Source organism: Heptranchias perlo, chromosome 4 (assembly GCF_035084215.1).
Source record: "Heptranchias perlo isolate sHepPer1 chromosome 4, sHepPer1.hap1, whole genome shotgun sequence".
Classification (NCBI taxonomy): Eukaryota; Metazoa; Chordata; class Chondrichthyes; order Hexanchiformes; family Hexanchidae; genus Heptranchias; species Heptranchias perlo.
Genome location: NC_090328.1, coordinates 13,151,166 through 13,169,886, shown reverse-complemented (window position 1 = coordinate 13,169,886; position 18,721 = coordinate 13,151,166). Strand labels below are relative to the sequence as shown.

Below are 18,721 nucleotides of genomic sequence, written 5' to 3'. Positions count from 1 at the left end.
AACATATGGCAGAGAGTGGCACCCACCACCCTCCAAGGTGCCTGGACGGGAAGAAATTGCGGAAAGGGTGAATGCAGTCTCCAGGACCCGGAGAGATGTGAGGAAAATAAATGCCAAGTTTCAAGAAATCAACCAAAGTTAGTTCCGATAATTCGAGCTATGACTTGCACCTATCACTAACAGGCATGAGTTAAGTTTATCCCATACCAACCTCTCTGCTCTTGCTGCTACTTCTTGCAGACTAGTGTCGCGGCATTAACTACTGCACCGAAAGAAAGAAAGAAAGAAAGAAAATACTTTGAAACCCGCCTTTCATGACCTCAGGACGTCCCAAAGTGCTTTACAGCCAATGAAGTACTTTTGAAGTGTAGTCACAGTTGCAATGTAGGAAATGTTTACTCAAGCACACTGAGCCACTGAAGAAATTTCTTGAATGGCTAGAGTACAGTTTGTGAAAGAGGCCCGGTCACAAGCACACTTGACATGCTACGTGCACAGCAAGAACTTCCCCAACTAATTACTTTATTTACCATTGTCACGGTCTTGCGCAGAAACCTTCCAATACCACACAAACCACGCAGCTCCCTGACATTGCCGCTGCCTTCTGACCTTCCTTTCCCCTCAAGATTCTTCTTCCATCTACAGCAGGAGATGGCCATCCAACACGAGGCAACAGATTCAAATGGAATGTAAGCACGGACTCAGCACTGCGGGCACTGCGTTCCCCGTTTAACGAGGTGGAGCGTAACGTCGCTAGCTTTGCCCTCTAGGCGCCCCCCACCCCCCTGTATCCTATTTGAAGAGGCCACCTTTGAGCTAATTAAAAGTGAGAATACACAGAGGGGCAGCTGGAGGCCAATGCAGAGCTGCTCGCTAGCATCCTCATGCATTATGCACGTGTCAAGTAATGCAGCACAATTGAATCTCAGCGGCACATTGACCTGCTGCCACATCACGGTTAATAACCATGCAACGTCGCTGAGACTGCAGTCTGCTTCTGTGACTCCACATTCTGGCGCTTTGCCCTCTTTACTTTTTACAGAAATGGAGGAACAGAATGGTTCCCAAGGAGGCCCACATTTCACAGCAACCTTCAGAACAAGCGGCACCTCGGTCCAGAGCCAACACGGTGACACACACCACGGGTAGGGGTTGCCAACCCTCCAGGACTGTCCTGGAGTCTCCAGGAATGAAAGATTAATCTCCGGGACACTGCTGCGAACAACCCAGGAGAAAAATCATTGGGGCATTAAAAAAATGGTGTGTTCTCGTCATTTTCTTTGAACAGTTTCGCTTCTTAGTTATAAAAATATTGGAGATTGGTGGGGGAGGGAAATTCTGTTTGGCTGGGTGAGGCGGTTGGAGGGGGGAGGTCATCTGATGAAACCTCCTGGAATACGTCCATCCAGAGTTTGGCGACTCACCCTGACCATGGGTGATGGAGACGGTGAGATAGACAAAGGCATCATAGGGTGAGTACAGGTGAGGCAGGGTAAGTGTTGCTGGCTGGACAAAGGCTCGGCATGGGTCTAGTAATGGAAGCTGGACCTGTTGCAGCTCTTGGAATTCAGGGCTCACACGGCCTACTCATAAAGAAAACGGAACCTGAGCAGGGTTGACCTGGTGAATCGGTTGTCTCCGTGGCAAATCACATTGCTGGGTTTTGGAAGCAGTGAGGGGAAGGGTGACCACCACCATCATTGTGCAGCCATTGAGGAATGGTCGAGTGCGCTGCAGTCTATTACTCCAGTTGACTTGCTTTGTCTGAAACCATCAGACAGAGTGACAGAGAAATGGTCAGCAACAAGCTGCAACATCAGGGTTAATATTCAGGGGTCTTGTGGCCAGTCCAGTTCACAATCACAGGCACAATTGTTTGTAATTTTCTAAAGTCCAAGGAGGGATAGTTAACCGTTTAATGGCTGTAATTCTACAATGTGTCATCGCTTCTGTTCACTTATCCATTTACTACTTAATAAATCTGTTTTTAACTTAGGCCACGATCTACTGAAGTGTTTATTTAACTGCCTTGAGGAAGATCACGTGAGGGCATGTGATATAATCAGTGAACCAAAATGCAAAGTTGTGGGTTTTCTGTTCAATCCTTCAGCTTGCTACAAATTCCATAGATATCAGTAAAGACACACTCTGGGTACATAGGAACAGGAGCAGGCCGTTCAGTCCCTCGGGCCTGTTCCGCAAAAGACACGAGTGAACCAGTTGGGTTTTTACAACACAGTCACTTTTACTGATACGAGTTCCTTATTTCTACATTTAAACTGAATTCAAATTCTCAAACTGCTAGGGTAGAATTTGAACTCTCGTTCTAAGCTAGATTACTAGTCTAGGCCTCTGGATTACTAGCCCAGTCACATAACCACTACATTACCTTATTTGTGGGCCTGTAGCAGTGATCTGAGACCCTGAACCTGAAATAAGTATCCAGAGGAAAAGCCTCCAAAAAACACAACCAGAGACACGTATGAATTGTGACCACTTGGGAGAGGCATCGAAAGTGCTGCCAGCTGTCAGTGGAACTACATCCCCATTAAGGAGCCAATCAGGGGAGAAAATTGGCAGCAAAAAAAAAAGACGCAGCAAATGGAAAGCATTTACTTTGACACGAGAAGAAGACAATGGTGGAAAAGCAGGTCCGTCAGCATGTGACTGAAAGAGGCCGCGATGCTGCGCTAGCATTGGTGGGCTGTGCTCAAACGTAGGTCGGAGAATTGGGCCCGCAGTCTTTGAGTATATTCAAGACTGAGATCGATAGATTTTTGGCCTCTAAGGGAATCAAGGGATTTGGGGATCGGGTGAGAAAGTGGAGTTGAGGTTGAAGATCTTATTGAATGACGGAGCAGGCTCGAGGGCCCTAATGGCCTACTCCTGCTCCTATTTCTTATGTTCTTATCCTCTTATGTCTTGCGTTAATTCTTTGTATTAACTATTGTCTGTTAAGTGAGTTTCAATGTTCAGAGGCGATTAAAAGTTACCAGACAGAGACTTTAGCCCATAAGCATTTGGCTACAAGCTTTCTTTATCGAGCCCCATAGCTATCTCAGCTGTCCTCCTAGGGATTAACTCCTCCAAGGACACATCTGCGCCAGGTAAGTAATAACTCACCTTGACAAGTCAGTCAAGATAAAGCCTTGATAAGGTGCATGGGAGGCCTTCTTGTTAAAACTGAAATTGATCAAGTGAATAACGGGATGAGGTAATCCTTTGGTAACATATGAATCCGAACCATAGAGAAAATATATAAAGTGGGGTGTTAGACAGATTCTTCAGAATTCGACAAGACCTGATCAACCATTAACCTTTCGAGTTCGAAACCTGTAACGTGTGAATTCTCCGGTAACCTGTATTATCGTAAGTGTGACCGTACGTATATGTGTGATTATTATTAATAATAGTTATCATTGTATGCTTAATTTCTATGAAAGCCAATAAATTTCCTTTGAACCCTGTTATCTTGTGGAATAACTTATCAACTTATAAGTTAGAACATCCATTCCCTAACACTTGCCCTTCAGGTGTGCCTTCTCCACTATACAGTGCCTGTTAGGAAGTTAGGTTCATATTTTATGATGCTCAGATGGCAACAGGCCCTCAAATATTTGATTGCCCCCTGACCTCCCCAGGTGTCAATGTGATATTTGTTTTTTAACTTTGGTATCTGGGATATGCAGCTTGCGCGCGCCAAGCAAAGAAAGAGGGAAGACACAGCGAGTGGGCCAGGGTGATTTACGTCTGCGCTGTCAGCCTTCAAAAACAATCTTTGTTCCATTTTACTGTCGATTTTAAGAGCTGGCTTTGTAGCTAACAGAAGAGATTGATCAGCATGCATTCTCGGCCACTGACTGTAATAAATGAAATTGCGTCATACAAATATTCGCACCATGAATATTTAATGCAAAAACAGCCTGGGTGAAAATTGCTCCTCGTTTGACAACTGACGCCACTGTGAATCTTGATGTGGTTTTCACTGTGGTTGGTTCCCATCTCGCAGAAGGCTGGGTGGCCAAATGTTAAATATTTCTGATGTTATTACAGAGGCAAATTTCACCCGGATTCCCCCGCTGTGACATGTTCATTGTCAATATTTGTTTTTACCCTGAAATCTCTCCTGATTATTGCGAATTGCCTTGGAGTAATGGAATCAATGAATCACCCATGGGCAGGGAGTTTTCTTTATAGTGCAGAGGAGACACTGCACATGCATAAAGGCTTTCTCTTTCCAGTGCCCACCGGGGATGTTTTTGCACTGTGTTGTTTGGACCCGGTGCGAAGGGGGAGAGTGCTCAGCGCCCGACTGAGAGCCATCAGTCTGTTTCACTCGGAGGCACGAGGCAGAGAGCTTGGGATTTTAACCTAAAACAAGTGGATCGTTTCGCCAGGTGGGGGGCGGCTCCTCCGATCCGATACTCCTGTCGGGCGAGAATTCCTGCCCCCACCCTGGAGCGGAGCGGAGTCTCTGGGGACATTTTTAACTTGCTTTCTTCGCTGCCGCCAGAATCGCGACAGGAGTCAAAGGAAATGCCCTTCCCTGAAGAGCATGCAACAATCCAATAGCTTTCATGGCCATTTTCTGGCACCAGCCCACAAGTTACCAGATTTTCGAATTCAATTAACAACTTGTCATGGTGGGATTTGAACTCATGACCACTCAGGTTGCTAGTGCCAGAAACATTAGGCCAGCTCACCCATTATAAGTGTGTACACTGATGCTGTTGGGATGTCAAAAAATGTCTCACAAAATGCCACTAACAGCCATTGGATGCTCATGCTCCATTGGGATTCTGTAAGTTTATTTTCTACTGGTCGATCTCCTGTGGCGTTGAACATGGGCGTCATAACTAAGAGTAGTCCTTAGGTTAAGTGAGGTTGTAGGGCAGAGGCTAATTGGAACTGGGGCAGGGAGGAGGTAGAAGAGGCTACAGGGGGAAGGTAAAACGGGGCAGGAGGAGGGAAAAGGTAGGGTAGGCTGGAGGGAAGGGGCAGGTCAAGTGGGGTTAGAGGCCAAGGGAGTCGGAAAAGGGGCAATTGTTTTAAAATGTTCAAATATAAAGGCTCAGTGCGCACGCCGATGAAAAAAACAGAGAAATACATAGAGGCTCTGAAAGAAGGTAGATCAGGGGATGAGCAGGAGGTGTGAATGGAAGTTGTGGGGATGGGCCCAGAGGCCTGATTTTGGACTGTTAAGAAAAGTGAATGTAAAAATATAAAATCAAAGTTCAGTATATATACTGATGCACAACTTAATACTTGAATAAATACTGGGAGTCTATGCAGGGAGGGAAGCTATAATTCTGTCTGTGGTCTTGGCCCATAGAGGCTCTAAAGCTGGAATGGGGGCTGAGCTGTGGGAGATCTGGAGCTGCATCTAATAGTAGGACCGGGCCTGTTGGCATGACTGGGGAGTGTGACAGCTAATAACAATCCTATTACATAGAACTTACAGCACAGAAACAGGCCATTCGGCCCAAAAGGTCTATGCCGGTGTTTATGCTCCAAACGAGCCTTCTCCCATCTTACTTCATCTCACCCTATCAGCATATCTTCTACTCCTTTCTCCCTCATGTGTTTATCTAGTTTCGCCTTAAATGCATCTAGTCTATTTGTAGAGAAACTATTTCCGCTGGTTGGGGATTTTAGGAGTAGGGGGCACAGTCTAAAAATTAGAGCCAGACCTTTCAGGAGCGAGATTAGAAAACATTTCTACACACAAAGGGTGGTAGAAGTTTGGAACTCTCTTCCGCAAACGGCAATTGATACTAGCTCAATTGCTAAATTTAAATCTGAGATAGATAGCTTTTTGGCAACCAAAGGTATTAAGGGATATGGGCCAAAGGCAGGTATATGGAGTTAGATCACAGATCAGCCATGATCTTATCAAATGGCGGAGCAGGCACGAGGGGCTGAATGGCCTACTCCTGTTCCTATGTTCCTATATTCGCCTCAACCACTCCATGTGGTAGTGAGTTCCACATTCTAATCACTCTCTGGATAAAGAATTACTTTCGGACGCAATTTCTTCAGGTTTATAATCCACTTGACTGAAATACTTAAATACTTGCGACAGGGACCGTGCGTTGCTGCACTATTGAGGCGATACCCACTGATATGACGGGGTATAGTGAGAACCAAATATTTACCTTTCTCTAAAATGGAGAATGCGATGCAGGTGCTGATTGTAATACATAAGATAGTTGTCTTTGGGTTTTTTTGGAGGATAGCAGAGTGTCTCTCCTATGCTGTTACAGAGACCTAGGGTCATTGGGTTTAATGCACCATTGGAAAGTGCTTAAAATTTCACTTACAGAGATGTGTTTAGAATTGTTCAGTTCCCTCTCACTCCATAGTTGCATGATGTATAAATCTGGATTGCTGCTGGTGGACATTACTTTTAAGGTTCCTTTTTTAATTTTCTCTGTTCATAGAATCATAGAATCATTCAGCACAGAAGGAGGCCATTCGGCCCATTATGCCTGTACCGGCTCTTTGATAGAGCTATCCAATTAGTCCCACTCCTCTGCTCTTTCCCCTGCAAATTTTTCCCCTTCAAGTATTTATCCAATTCCCTTTTGAAAGTTACTATTGAATCTACTTCCACCACCCTTTCAGGCAATGCTTTCCAGATCATAACAACATTCTTCGGAAAAAAAATTCTCCTCATCTCTCCCCTGGTTCTTTTGCCAATTACCTTAAATCTGTAACCTCTTGCCAGTGGAAACAGTGTCTCCTTATTTACTCCATCAAAACCCTTCATAATTTTGAACACCTCTATTAAATCTCCCCTTAACCTTCTCTGCTCTAAGGAGAACAATCCCAGTTTTCTATTCTGTTCTGCTCTTCTTATCCCTCTCCTCCCAAAGGCTCATAGGACCACATTTGACTACAGCCCTCTAGGACATGCTTTGGTAAAATAAACCAAAAAAAAAAGTAAGCCGGTTATTGTTACAGAGCGAATCCAGACAGACACTTACCAAGTAACGGTGGTAACCAGTTTACGTTGGCTTCGCAGTGAGAGTCCAGGAAGGTCAAAACTTCACCTTTGGCCACCGAAGCCCCTAGCAACCTAGTTCGGATAAGGCCTTCTCTTTTCCTGGTGCGCATGATCCTCACTTTCGGAAATCTAGCCATGTATTCCTCTAAACGTTCTTTCAAATGCTCTGGGAATAAAAAAGAAGTAAACACTTGAACCCTTTTGGAGAGGATTTTTTTTTAACATTTGGGTGTGCAGATTTCCATCAATTGATCAGAATGGTAGGAGCTCTTTTCATATTAAAAAGAGATGGGTGAATACTTGAGCCCCCACAGTAGTGAATTTTTGTGCCTATTTTCTCCCCTCACCTACCCTTCCATCCCCCTCTCTGGAAGCCATTGACTCCTATTTGTACACAGTTCCATGAAGACTGGACACCCTGCAGTACCTCAATCAAATGGCCATTGTTCACACATCAGCCTGGACAATGAGTGTCAAAAGCCATTTGACTGTCCTCACCCGATGTTCACACATGTGCAGTCACACACACACTCATACACACACACACTCATACACACACACATTCATACACACACACATAAACTCACACACACGCATGCACACACACAGGTAAACACATACACTCACACATACACTCACACACACATGCACACACACACACATATAAACATATACACAAACACACACTCACACACACACTCACACATATAAACATATACACAAACACGCGCTCACACACACAAACACACACACACATAAACATACACATACTCACACACACACACTCACACACATATAAACACATACACAAACACACACTCACACACACACACTCACACATATAAACACATACACAAACACACACTCACACACACACACATATATAAACACATACACAAACACACACTCACACACACACACACACATATAAACACATACACAAACACACACTCACACACACACACTCACACACATATAAACACATACACATACTCACACACACACACACTCACACACATATAAACATATACACAAACACACACTCACACACACACTCACATATAAACATATACACAAACACACGCTCACACACACAAACACACACACACATAAACATACACATACTCACACACACACACTCACACATATACACACACACACACACGTGGTGAACTAAAAACAAAACATTAAAACATTCTCAGCATTAGATCACTAAGAACTGGGCAGCTCCATATATCTGCATTCAATATACTGGGCCTGGATTATGGAACTGTGTTTTAAAGAAAGACTTGTATTTATATAGTGCCTTTCACAATCTCAGGGTGTCCCAAAGCACTTTACAACCAATGAAGCACTTTTGAAGTGCAGTCACTGTTGTAATTTAGGACACGTGGCAGCCAATTTGTGCACAGTAAGGTCTCACAAACAGCGAGGAGATAATGACCATACAATCTGTTGTGGTGGTGTCACGTTGCTACCTCTGCACTCCTGTCCCACACTGTGAACTCATTGATGCAGCCATCCATGTAACTCCTACCGAGGTTCTACTGACTGGGCAATACCCCAGTAAGTAAAACAAGTGATGAACACAAACCATATTGAAATAAGCAATTTGTTAATACAATCAACACAATTAACCCAGTGTGTCAACAAGTCACATCTAATTATAATCACTTTTACACTGCTGCTGAGAATCATACTTCAAGCACTGCACTCTCCTTTTTCCTGACCAGTCATCCATAGGAGGGGGGAGGGGGAGAGATCCAACGAAGAAAGAGCTCGAGGAACAGCACCTCATCTTTCGATTAGGCACTTCACAACCTTCCGGACTCAACACTGATTTCAATAACTTCAGATCATAACCACTGCTCCCATTTTTTCAGACAGCAGGTGCTGGTAATGATTCTGCTGTTGCCATTTACAGCTCCTCTCTCTGTTTCTCTCTCCACAGATGCTGCCTGACTTGCTAAGTATTTCCACCATTTTCTGTTTTTATTTCAGATTTCCAGCATCCGCAGTATTTTGCTTTTGAAGACGGAGGCATTGCTTTCCATTCATCCAATCTCTGCTCTTGGGATCCATGGAAAGTTGGAGCACAGATGCCGTCTAAGGCGTAAATTCACCGGCTTTATATTAGAAGGTACCATTAAGCACAGTACTGCTGCCATCAACTGCAATCCGTCAATATAATAGTGCTTCAGATTTCAAAACTAACTGAGTTCACAACTAACATAAGGACAGGAGTAGACCATTTAGCCACCCAAGCCTGTTCCGCCATTCAATTAGATCATGGCTGATCTATAACTCAACTCCACTCACCTACCTTTGCTCCATATCCCTTGAAACCCTTACCGAACAAAAATCTATCGATCTCAGTCTTGAAAGTTTCAATTGACTCCCAGCATCCACAGCCTATTGGGGCAGCGAGTTCCAGAATTCTACATCACTTTGTGTGAAGAAGTGCTTCATGAATTCACTCCTGAATGGCCTAGCTCTAATTTTAAGCTTATGCCCCCTTCACTGTGGCTCATTGGAAGGTACATTGTCGTAGTTCATTAGTGTTTTCAGTTACCTGTCAAACACCTTCGCTCAGAGTCTCACATGATTTCACTTCACTAACAAACAACTCTTTACACTTCTTTCTCAAAGGCTTTGTTAATATTCATTAAATCGACCAGAAGCAAGTTTCAATCCAATGTTAACAAGTTGCATTTGTATAGTATCCTGCCTGTGGAAAAATGTCTTGTAGTACTGTACTGGTGGCAGGGTGGGAGGGGGATGCAGAGAAGGAGATGGGAAAGGTGGAGGAGTGGGCAACTAAAAACGCGTTCAAAGCACTAGGTTTTTGAAGAAAGGGCTGAAGGTTGCCAGCCGAGGTGATTTTGGAAGAGAGTTCCAAAAGGCAGGGTGGTGAGGACTGATCAATCGGCGAGGTTGGAATGCAGGGGCGGCGAGGGCTGAGCAGTAATGCATGGTCGGAGGGGTGAGGGGTGTGGGCATCTTTTTTTGTGGCTCCACGTGCCATTCCCGTTCATGGTTTAAACATATGAAGAGGGTCACGCTCGTCAGATTGGGCCCAGCTTCAATGGTGAGCAGTAAACCTGTTGCTCCAATTGACTGTTAGGTCCTTCACACCATTAGGTGATTAAAGCCAGTTTCGCCTTGGAGAAAGCAAAATACCACAAACCCCTGGAAATCTGAAACAAGAAACAGGAAACGCTGGAAACACTCAGCGGGTCAGGCAACATCTGGGGAGGCCAAGGAAAAGTTCTGGGTGCGGACTGTCGTCCGAAACAGATGCTGCCTGACCCGCCGTGTGTTTCTAGCATTTCCTGTTATTAAGGCAGTTTCACCAGCTCTGTTGGAATTGAACAGTTTACAGCCTACATCATGAAATGGCATGAAACGAGGGAGAAAGGAATAGAAGGTTATGCTGATAGGATTGGATGACGAGGGATTGGAGGAGGCTCGTGTGGAGCATAAACCCCGGCATAGACCAGTTGGGCCGAATGGCCTGTTTCTGTTGCTGTAAATTCTATGTAATTCCATGCAACGCAATCTCTACTCTTGATAATCTTGATATTTTTAAACTTCCATCTGGGCATTACAAGTAGCTCTTAATAAACAAAGCAAACGTTATTAAGTGGCTGTCAGATACCACATTGCTAAAGCCCTTTAGCCATAACCATGGGTCCCATTGCAGTAAAACCACTCCAATTTACTTTTGCGTTTTATGAGGAGGCTATTAAACACGACTTAGTTTTATATGGTCATTAATGGGTGATTAATGGGACGTACCAGAGAACACTAGTACACTGGCAGACAGATCGCTGCGATACGTTGCAGTAGAAAAATAACTTCTTTATGTGGAAGTTCTTTTCGTCATTTTCCCACATTTTCTTTATCACCCTTGCCAGTCCTGCCTGGCCACGTGCCTGTTGTCATGGATTGCATGGCAGGACTCCTGCTGCCAGACTCCTGGCAATGCCAGCTTATGTCAGCAGTTAAAAGTGCACTTCAACAGCCTAATGAGGAGATCCCGTCTCAATTTTTCTGCCCCTACCCTCCTTTCTTTAGATTTATGCTCGGGATGCGGGCCACACTGGCAATGGTGCATTTAGTGCCCATGTCTAGTTAAGAAGGTGGTGGTGGTGGTATAGCAAGTGGACCACTTCAGAGGGCCTTAAGAGTCAACCACACATTGTGTGCTAGGAGTTGATATGCAAGCCAGATCAGATAGGGAGTGGCAGGTTTCCTCCCCCCACTCTGAAGGACATTAATGAACCAGTGGGGTTTTTAAGACAATCTAACAGCTTTCATGGTCGTTTTTCTGGTGATGGCCCACAAATCATCCAGATGGGTTTATGAACTTGCAAACTCTGACAAACCCTGATTTTAACCTAACCCGCCCGGTGAGAAACTGATGAGCTCGGGTCAGAAGCCCGGTTTACAGCCCATCCGATTTTAACCTAACCCGCCCAGTGGGAATTGGGCAGGTTTGGGTCGGATGCACTCTTAGACCTTGCTCAATTTCACTCTACATTGACGTCAATGGAGCTTTAAATTGGGCCGGTGCTAAACTGGGCATTCGACCCAAACCCGCCGAGTTAGGTTAAAATTGGGTGTGATGTAAATTGGGCTTCCGACCTGAGCTCACCCAGTTCCTGCCGGGCGGGATAGGTTAAAATTGGGGCTTGAGTTACTAATCTCGTACCATAACCACCAAATTACCTGACTTCATCTCGCCCTTTCAACATATACTTCTATTCCTTTCTCCCTCATGTACTTATCTAGCTTCCCCTTAAATACATCTTTACTATTTCCCTGAACTACTACCTGTGGTAGCACATTCTAACCACTCTCTGAGTAAAGAAGTTTCTCCTGAATTCCTTATTGGATTTATTATTGAATCTGCCCTTTCAGGCAGTGCATTCCAGGTCATAACAACAAAAGGCAATTGGGTATATACTTGAAAAGGAAAAATTTACAGGGCTTTGGGGAAAGAGCAGGGGGAGTGGGACTAATTGGATAGTTCTTTCAAAGAACCGGCACAGGCATGATGGGCCGAATGGCCTCCATCTGTGGTGCATGATTCTATGTGAATCATTGATGAAGAACAACTTTAATGTTTCGTTGCAGGATGTGTTCCTTTAACCCAACACCATTTGTCATCTTCAGCTAATGGAATACAGTCAAAGCCACGTGATAAATTGTGGGGAAAGCAATGGCTTTGCTACACGTGTTAATATTCCTTCTCCAGACTGCTCTGTTGTTTGTTTGTTACTGCTGCTGCATTTTAAATAAAGCCGGGTATTCAAACTCCACTGCAATTAATGAACACAAGGGTAGTCAGATGTGAAAGTCAGCACCCCTGTCAGGTATGCTGCAAAAATGTGCCTAATTGTTAATTTAAAAACAAAATCTATCATTGTTTATTTCTCGCAGTTGATTAAATAAGGTAATAAATCACATGCACGATACATGCCAACACAACACTCAGTCATCTGTCAGAATGGGAACCAGACTGCAGAGTGACAAATAAATAGTAATTGAGAAACAGGAGTTTTATATTCTTGTCAACAGAACGAGAAGATATGATAAAAAGGGCAGCATCAAAGCTTTCTCTGGTGCTGAGCAAAAGGCATGTTGGTCTTTATTGCAAGGGGGTTGGAGTGCAAGAGTAAGGAAGTCTTACTACAATTGTCCAGGGCTTTGGTGAGACCAAAAGTTTTCAACTCAATTGCTCTTCCAGACATCACAATGTAAGATCATAAGAACATAAGACGTAGGAACAGGTGTAGGCCACATGGCCCCTCAAGCCTGCTCCACCATTCAATCAGATCATGGCTGATCTTTGACCTCAACTCTACTTTCCTGCCCGATCCCTTGATTCCCTTAGAATCCAAAAATCTATCTATATCAGCCTTGAATATATTCAATGACTCAGCACCCACAGCCCTCTGGGGTAGAGAATTCCAAAGATTCACAACCCTCTGAGTGAAGAAATTCCTCCTTTTCTCAGTCTTGAATGACCAACTCCTTATCCTGCGACTATGCCCCCTAGTTCAAGACTCTCCAGCCAGGGGAAACAATGTCTCAGCATCTACCCTGTCAAGTCCCGTCGGAATCTTATATGTTTCAATGAGATCACCTCTCATTCTTCTAAACTCCAGAGAGTATAGGTCCATTCTACTCAACCTCTCCTCATAGGACAATCCTCTCATCCCAGGAATCAATCTAGTGAACCTTCGTTGCACCGCCTCTAAGGCAAATATATCTTTCCTTAGGTAAGGAGATCAAAACTGTTTGCAGTACTCCAGGTGAGGTCTCACCAAAGCCCTGTACAATTGTAGTAAGACTTCCGTACTCTTGCACTCCAACCCCCTTGCGATAAAGGCCAACATGCCATTTGCTTTCCTAATTGCCTGCTGTACCTGCATGCTAACTTTTTGTGTTTCTTGTATGAGGACGCCCAAGTCTCTCCGAACACCAACATTTAATAGTTTCTCACCATTTAAAAAAGATTCTGTTTTTCTATTCTTCCTACCAAAGTGAATAACCTCACATTTCCCCACATTATACTCATCTGCCACCTTCTTGCCCACTCACTTAATCTGTCTATATCCCTTTGCAGACTCTTTGTGTCCTCCTCACAGCTTACTTTCCCACCTAGCTTTATCTCATCAGCAAACTTGGATACATTACACTTGGTCCCTTCATCTAAGTCATTAATATAGATTGTAAATAACTGAGGCCCAAGCACCGATCCTTGCAATACTCCACTAGTTACAGCCTGCCAACCTGAAAATCACCTGTTTATCCCTACTCTCAGCTTTCTGTCCATTAACCAATCCTCTATCCATGTTAATATGTTACCCCCAACCCCATGAGCCCTTACCATATGTAATAACCTTTTATGTGGCACCTTACTGATTGCCTTTTGAAAATCCAAATAGACTATATCCACTAGTTCCCCTTTATCTACCCTGCTAGTTACATCCTCAAAAAACTCTAATAGATTTGTCAAACATAATTTCCCTTTCATAAAACCATGTTGACTCTGCCTAATCATATTATGATTTTCTAAGTGCCCTGTTACCATTTCCTTAATAATGGATTCCAGCATTTTCCTGACGACTGATGTCAGGCTAACTGGCCTATAGTTCCCTGTTTTCTCTCTCCCTCCTTTCTTGAATAGCAGAGTCACATTTGCTACCTTCCAATCCGCTGGGACCGTTCTAGAATCTAGGGAATTTTGGAAGATCACAACTAATGCAACGACTATCTCTGCAGCCACCTCTTTTAGAACCCTCAGATGTGGGCCATCAGGTCTAGGGGATTTATCAGCTTTTAGTCCCGTTAGTTTCTCAAGTACTTTTTCTCTACTGATATTAATCACTCTTATTAGACCCTCGGTTCCCCACTATTTCTGGTATGTTTTTTGTGTCTTCCACTGTGAAGACAGATACAAAATATTTGTTTAACACTTCTGCCATTTCCTGATTCCACTTTACAATTTCTCCAGTCTCAGCCTCTAAGGGACCAATGTTTACTTTTGCTATTGGTGGCCCATAATTACTTTCATTTAGTCTTAATAAACGACTCAAATAAGTCATTCAGCGAAACTTGCACTTGCAACCTGAGCTCTTACTAAGACAAATGCACTTTTTAAAAATTGTGTGTGCCCCATCATGCTTCAGTACTGCATCACAGGCCACTTGACCCTTGAACTGAAAGCGAACAAACATTGTGAGATCAATGGCAGTACAGCCCTCAACAGAGTTGTGTATATCTCCTTCACTGAGAATCTAAGCCGAGGCAAAGAATCCGGAGTGGGGGCGGAGGGAGGTTGGGGGGGAAGGCGGGATGGGGGATGGGGGAGATGAGGAGAATTCTTCTTACTCAGTGAGTTGTTATGATCTGGAATGCACTGCCTGAAAGGGCGGTGGAAGCAAATTCGACAGTAACTTTCAAAAGGGAACTGGATATATACTTGAAGGGGGAAACATTGCAGGGCTATGGGGAAAGAGCAGTGGGAGTGGGGTTAATTGGATAGCTCTTTAAAGAGCCGACACGGGCACGGTGGGCTTCTTCTGTGCTGTAAGATTCTATGATTCCATGATGGAGAATCTGCAAGCCAGCAATTATGGGAGGAACACGCCCGCCGAGAACTTCCACCGTTAACCTCGGCGGACGTTTTGTGTTGAGGGAGGTTCCTCTATTTGCCAATGACAGGCGCTGGTGCTACTAGAGCCACATTTATGGCATCTGCCATACTGGAAACAGTGGTGTGTCCAGTGCAGGGTTCCCGACGGTGCAGGGGAGTGGAGCTGCTGGGTTTCTCCCGTTAGAAACACCGTTTCCCTGCCTCAGCTCATCTGCTGCTGAAACCCTCATCTTCGCCTTTGTTACCCGCAGACTTCACTGTTCCAATGCTCTCCTGGTCGGCCTTCCACCTTCCACCTTCTGCAAACTTGAGTTCATCCAAAACTCTGTTGCCCATATCGTAAGTCGCACCAAGTCCCGTTCACCCTTTACTGCTGTAGTCGCTGACTACATTGGCTCCCGGTCCAGACACACCTCGATTTTAAAATTCTCATCCTTGTGTTTGAATCCCTCCATCGCCTCACCCCTCCCTATCTCTGTAACCTCTTCCAGCCCTAAAACCCTCCAAGATCTCAGCGCTCCTCCAATTCTGACCTCTTGCAATCCCCGATTTTCATCGCTCCACTATTGGAGGCCATACCTTCAGCTGCCTCAGCCCTAAGCTTTGGAATTCTCTCCCTCAACCTCTTTGCCTCTCTACCTCTCTCTCCTCTTTTAAGTCATTCCTTAAAACCTACCTCTTTGACCAAGCGTTTGGTTACCTGTCCTAATATCTCCTTATGCGGCTCTGAGTCAAATTTTGTTTAATGATGTCTCCTGTGAAGCCACCTTGGGATGTTTTTACTATGTTAAAGGCACTATATAAATGCAAGTTGTTGTTGTTGTTATGGTACCCTGTATGAAGAGGGCTGAATTAAAAGTTAATTAAAAACAATGCAGATCTTATAGAATCATAGAATCATAGAAGTTACAACATTGAAACAGGCCCTTCGGCCCAACATGTCCATGTCGCCCAGTTTATACCACTAAGCTAGTCCCAATTGCCTGCACTTGGCCCATATCCCTCTATACCCATCTTACCCATGTAACTGTCCAAATGCTTTTTAAAAGACAAAATTGTACCCGCCTCTACTACTGCCTCTGGGGGTTTGGGCTGAGTTCTCAGCTGGGACTCTCAGGTGGGCCCCACTTCTGTCCTGTTGGTGAGGTACACTTAGCCTCTCCAGATATATCCTGCTGACCTACTGAGGATCACTTAGATGAGGTATTGGAGAGTGCGCATGAAAATGTACCCCAGTCTTCTGGAGAGGATGAGGGGGAGAGGGAAGAACACTGAGGGAAAGAAAATAGAAAAACATTTCATTACACATTCAATGATTTGCTTGAGCAGCGCGAGGGATAATAAGGAGTCGTCTTCACTTTTGATGGATATTGTCACTGCTTCTCCAGTCTCATTATAATTAATGGAGAAACCTCGGTGGCTTCAAGAGCCTGTGAATGTATATGTTTAGTCTAATGAAAAGTTCTCCTATATAATTAATGAGTTAGCTTTCCTCATGGACTGTGGATTACGCTTGTTAAGACACTTGTTCTAAATCTTTAACACAGTCTGAAATCCTTTGAAAAATTCCACACTAGTGATTAATGGCTAAGTCGTGATATTAAAGATGTGAAGTATCGCACAGACCAGGTAATTGGTTTGAAAACAGGAAGCAAAGGGTAGCCACAAATAGGAACCTGCCAGTTTGGGAAGCGGATATGAATGGCAGACACACTGAAGGGTCAATGTGAGGAACCTTACAATTTTTTTATATTAATGACTTGGATAAAGGATGTCGCATACCAACAGTACAGATGAAACAACAGGAGGCACAGCAAATAATGAGGAACAATGCAATTCTGAAATGCCAACATAACTATTATGGGAGCTAGGATTATCATCATTTTGAAAACTGGACAAGAAATTTCTGGACATAGACAGTATATATGGAGAAAAGACAGGTTAATGTTTTGCATGTAAATCTTTTATCAAAACACGAATTGCTAAGTTATCTTTTCTTTTTATCCATTCTGACCAGCCTGCTGTGTGTTTCCAGCATTTTCTGATTTCATTTCACAGTTCCAGCATTTTCAGTTCTGTTCTCTTTTATTTGGACAGAGGAAAGGTGGGAGGTGAGGTAGGGGGAACGGGTGGGACCATGGCCTGAGTTGTGACATTTACTTTGTTGATGGGGATAGACAACTAAAACTTTAGGACGCTCAATAACGAATACTCCGCACCTTGAGGGGCACATAAACCAGTGAGTCCATGTTAAAGGTCAGATTTCGGTAACAAATGCAAAGCATCCCAAGATATTTCACAAAAAGGACATGTCGGGAAGAAAGGATAGACACCAAGCAAGAGTTAAGCAAAGAGTTAGGTATGGTGACTGAAGGCATGGTAAAAAATATCTGGATGCTCGTTTATAAACCAAACAAGTGGTATCTCCAATGGAAGCAAGGGCCAAAAAGAGAAGGGTTTGACTGGCTAGTGGCTTTGTTCCCATTCCTAAAAGTCCTCGGGGGTGACCTGATAGAGGTTTTAAAAATTATAAAGGGGCTTGATCGGGTAGACGTAGAAAAGATGTTTCCACTTCTCGTGGAGACCAGAACTCGGGGTCATAAATATGAGATAGTCATCAATAAATCCAATAGGGAATTCAGGAGAAACTTCTTTACCCAAAGAGTGGTTAGAATGTGGAACTCGCTATGACAAGGAGTAGTTAAGGGGAATAGCATAGATCCATTTAAGGGGAAGCCACATGAGGGAAAAAGGAATAGAAGGATATGCTGATAGGGTTAGATGAAGAAGGGTGGGAAGAGGCTCATGTGGAGCATAAACACTGGCATGGACCTGTTGGGCCGAATGGCCTGTTTCTGTGCTGTAAATTCTATGTAATTCTATGTAAATTCAACTTTGGCAGGGGCGTAAAACTGGTGGTATCAGATCGGCCTCCCTTAAACACCCTGCCATTGATGTCTATGAGAAAGGAAGATCGAGCAGGGTGTATAATGTGCTGACGGTCAGCCAGCGCCAGTTTTGTGCCATAACAAAGTCGAATTTCAACCCCCTCCCCCCTTATGTTACATTAACAAAAACCTTACATTTAGGTAGAAACTCATCATGTCTTTAGGATGATCCAAAGTATCAACGAATGACTTTGGAAGTGCTGTCACTTTGTTCTGTAGGCAAACGTGACAGCCAACTTGCGCCCAGCGAGGTCCCACAAACAGCAAATGAATTGAGTTGCTCGAGGGAGGAATGAGGAAGGAACTCCCCTGCTCTTTCTCGAATAGTGTCCTGAGGTTTTTTCTTTACATCTGCATGCGCACACGCACACACACATATGCACACACGCACGCACACAAACGCACACACACACACACGCACATACACGCATGCGCACACACACATGCACACACACATGCACACACACCGCACTCAATCATGCACACACACACACATGCACACATACATACGCACACACACGTGCACACTCACACATGCATACACACGCACAGACACATGCACATGCACACGCACATACGCACACACAGCAGCCCGTTTTA

General features: G+C 44.2%; 1 protein-coding gene across 4 annotated transcripts in view; it reads right to left on the bottom strand.

Annotated features, from left to right (window-relative positions):
- Positions 1-18,721, bottom strand: part of galntl6 (polypeptide N-acetylgalactosaminyltransferase like 6) — a 1,033,047-nt gene that overhangs the window by 160,585 nt on the left and 853,741 nt on the right. For all 4 annotated transcript variants that reach the window (XM_067982486.1, XM_067982485.1, XM_067982488.1 and 1 more), the window contains one exon: positions 6,987-7,172. In XM_067982486.1, the coding sequence (XP_067838587.1) occupies positions 6,987-7,172 (186 nt within the window). The remainder of the gene's footprint in view (positions 1-6,986; positions 7,173-18,721) is intronic.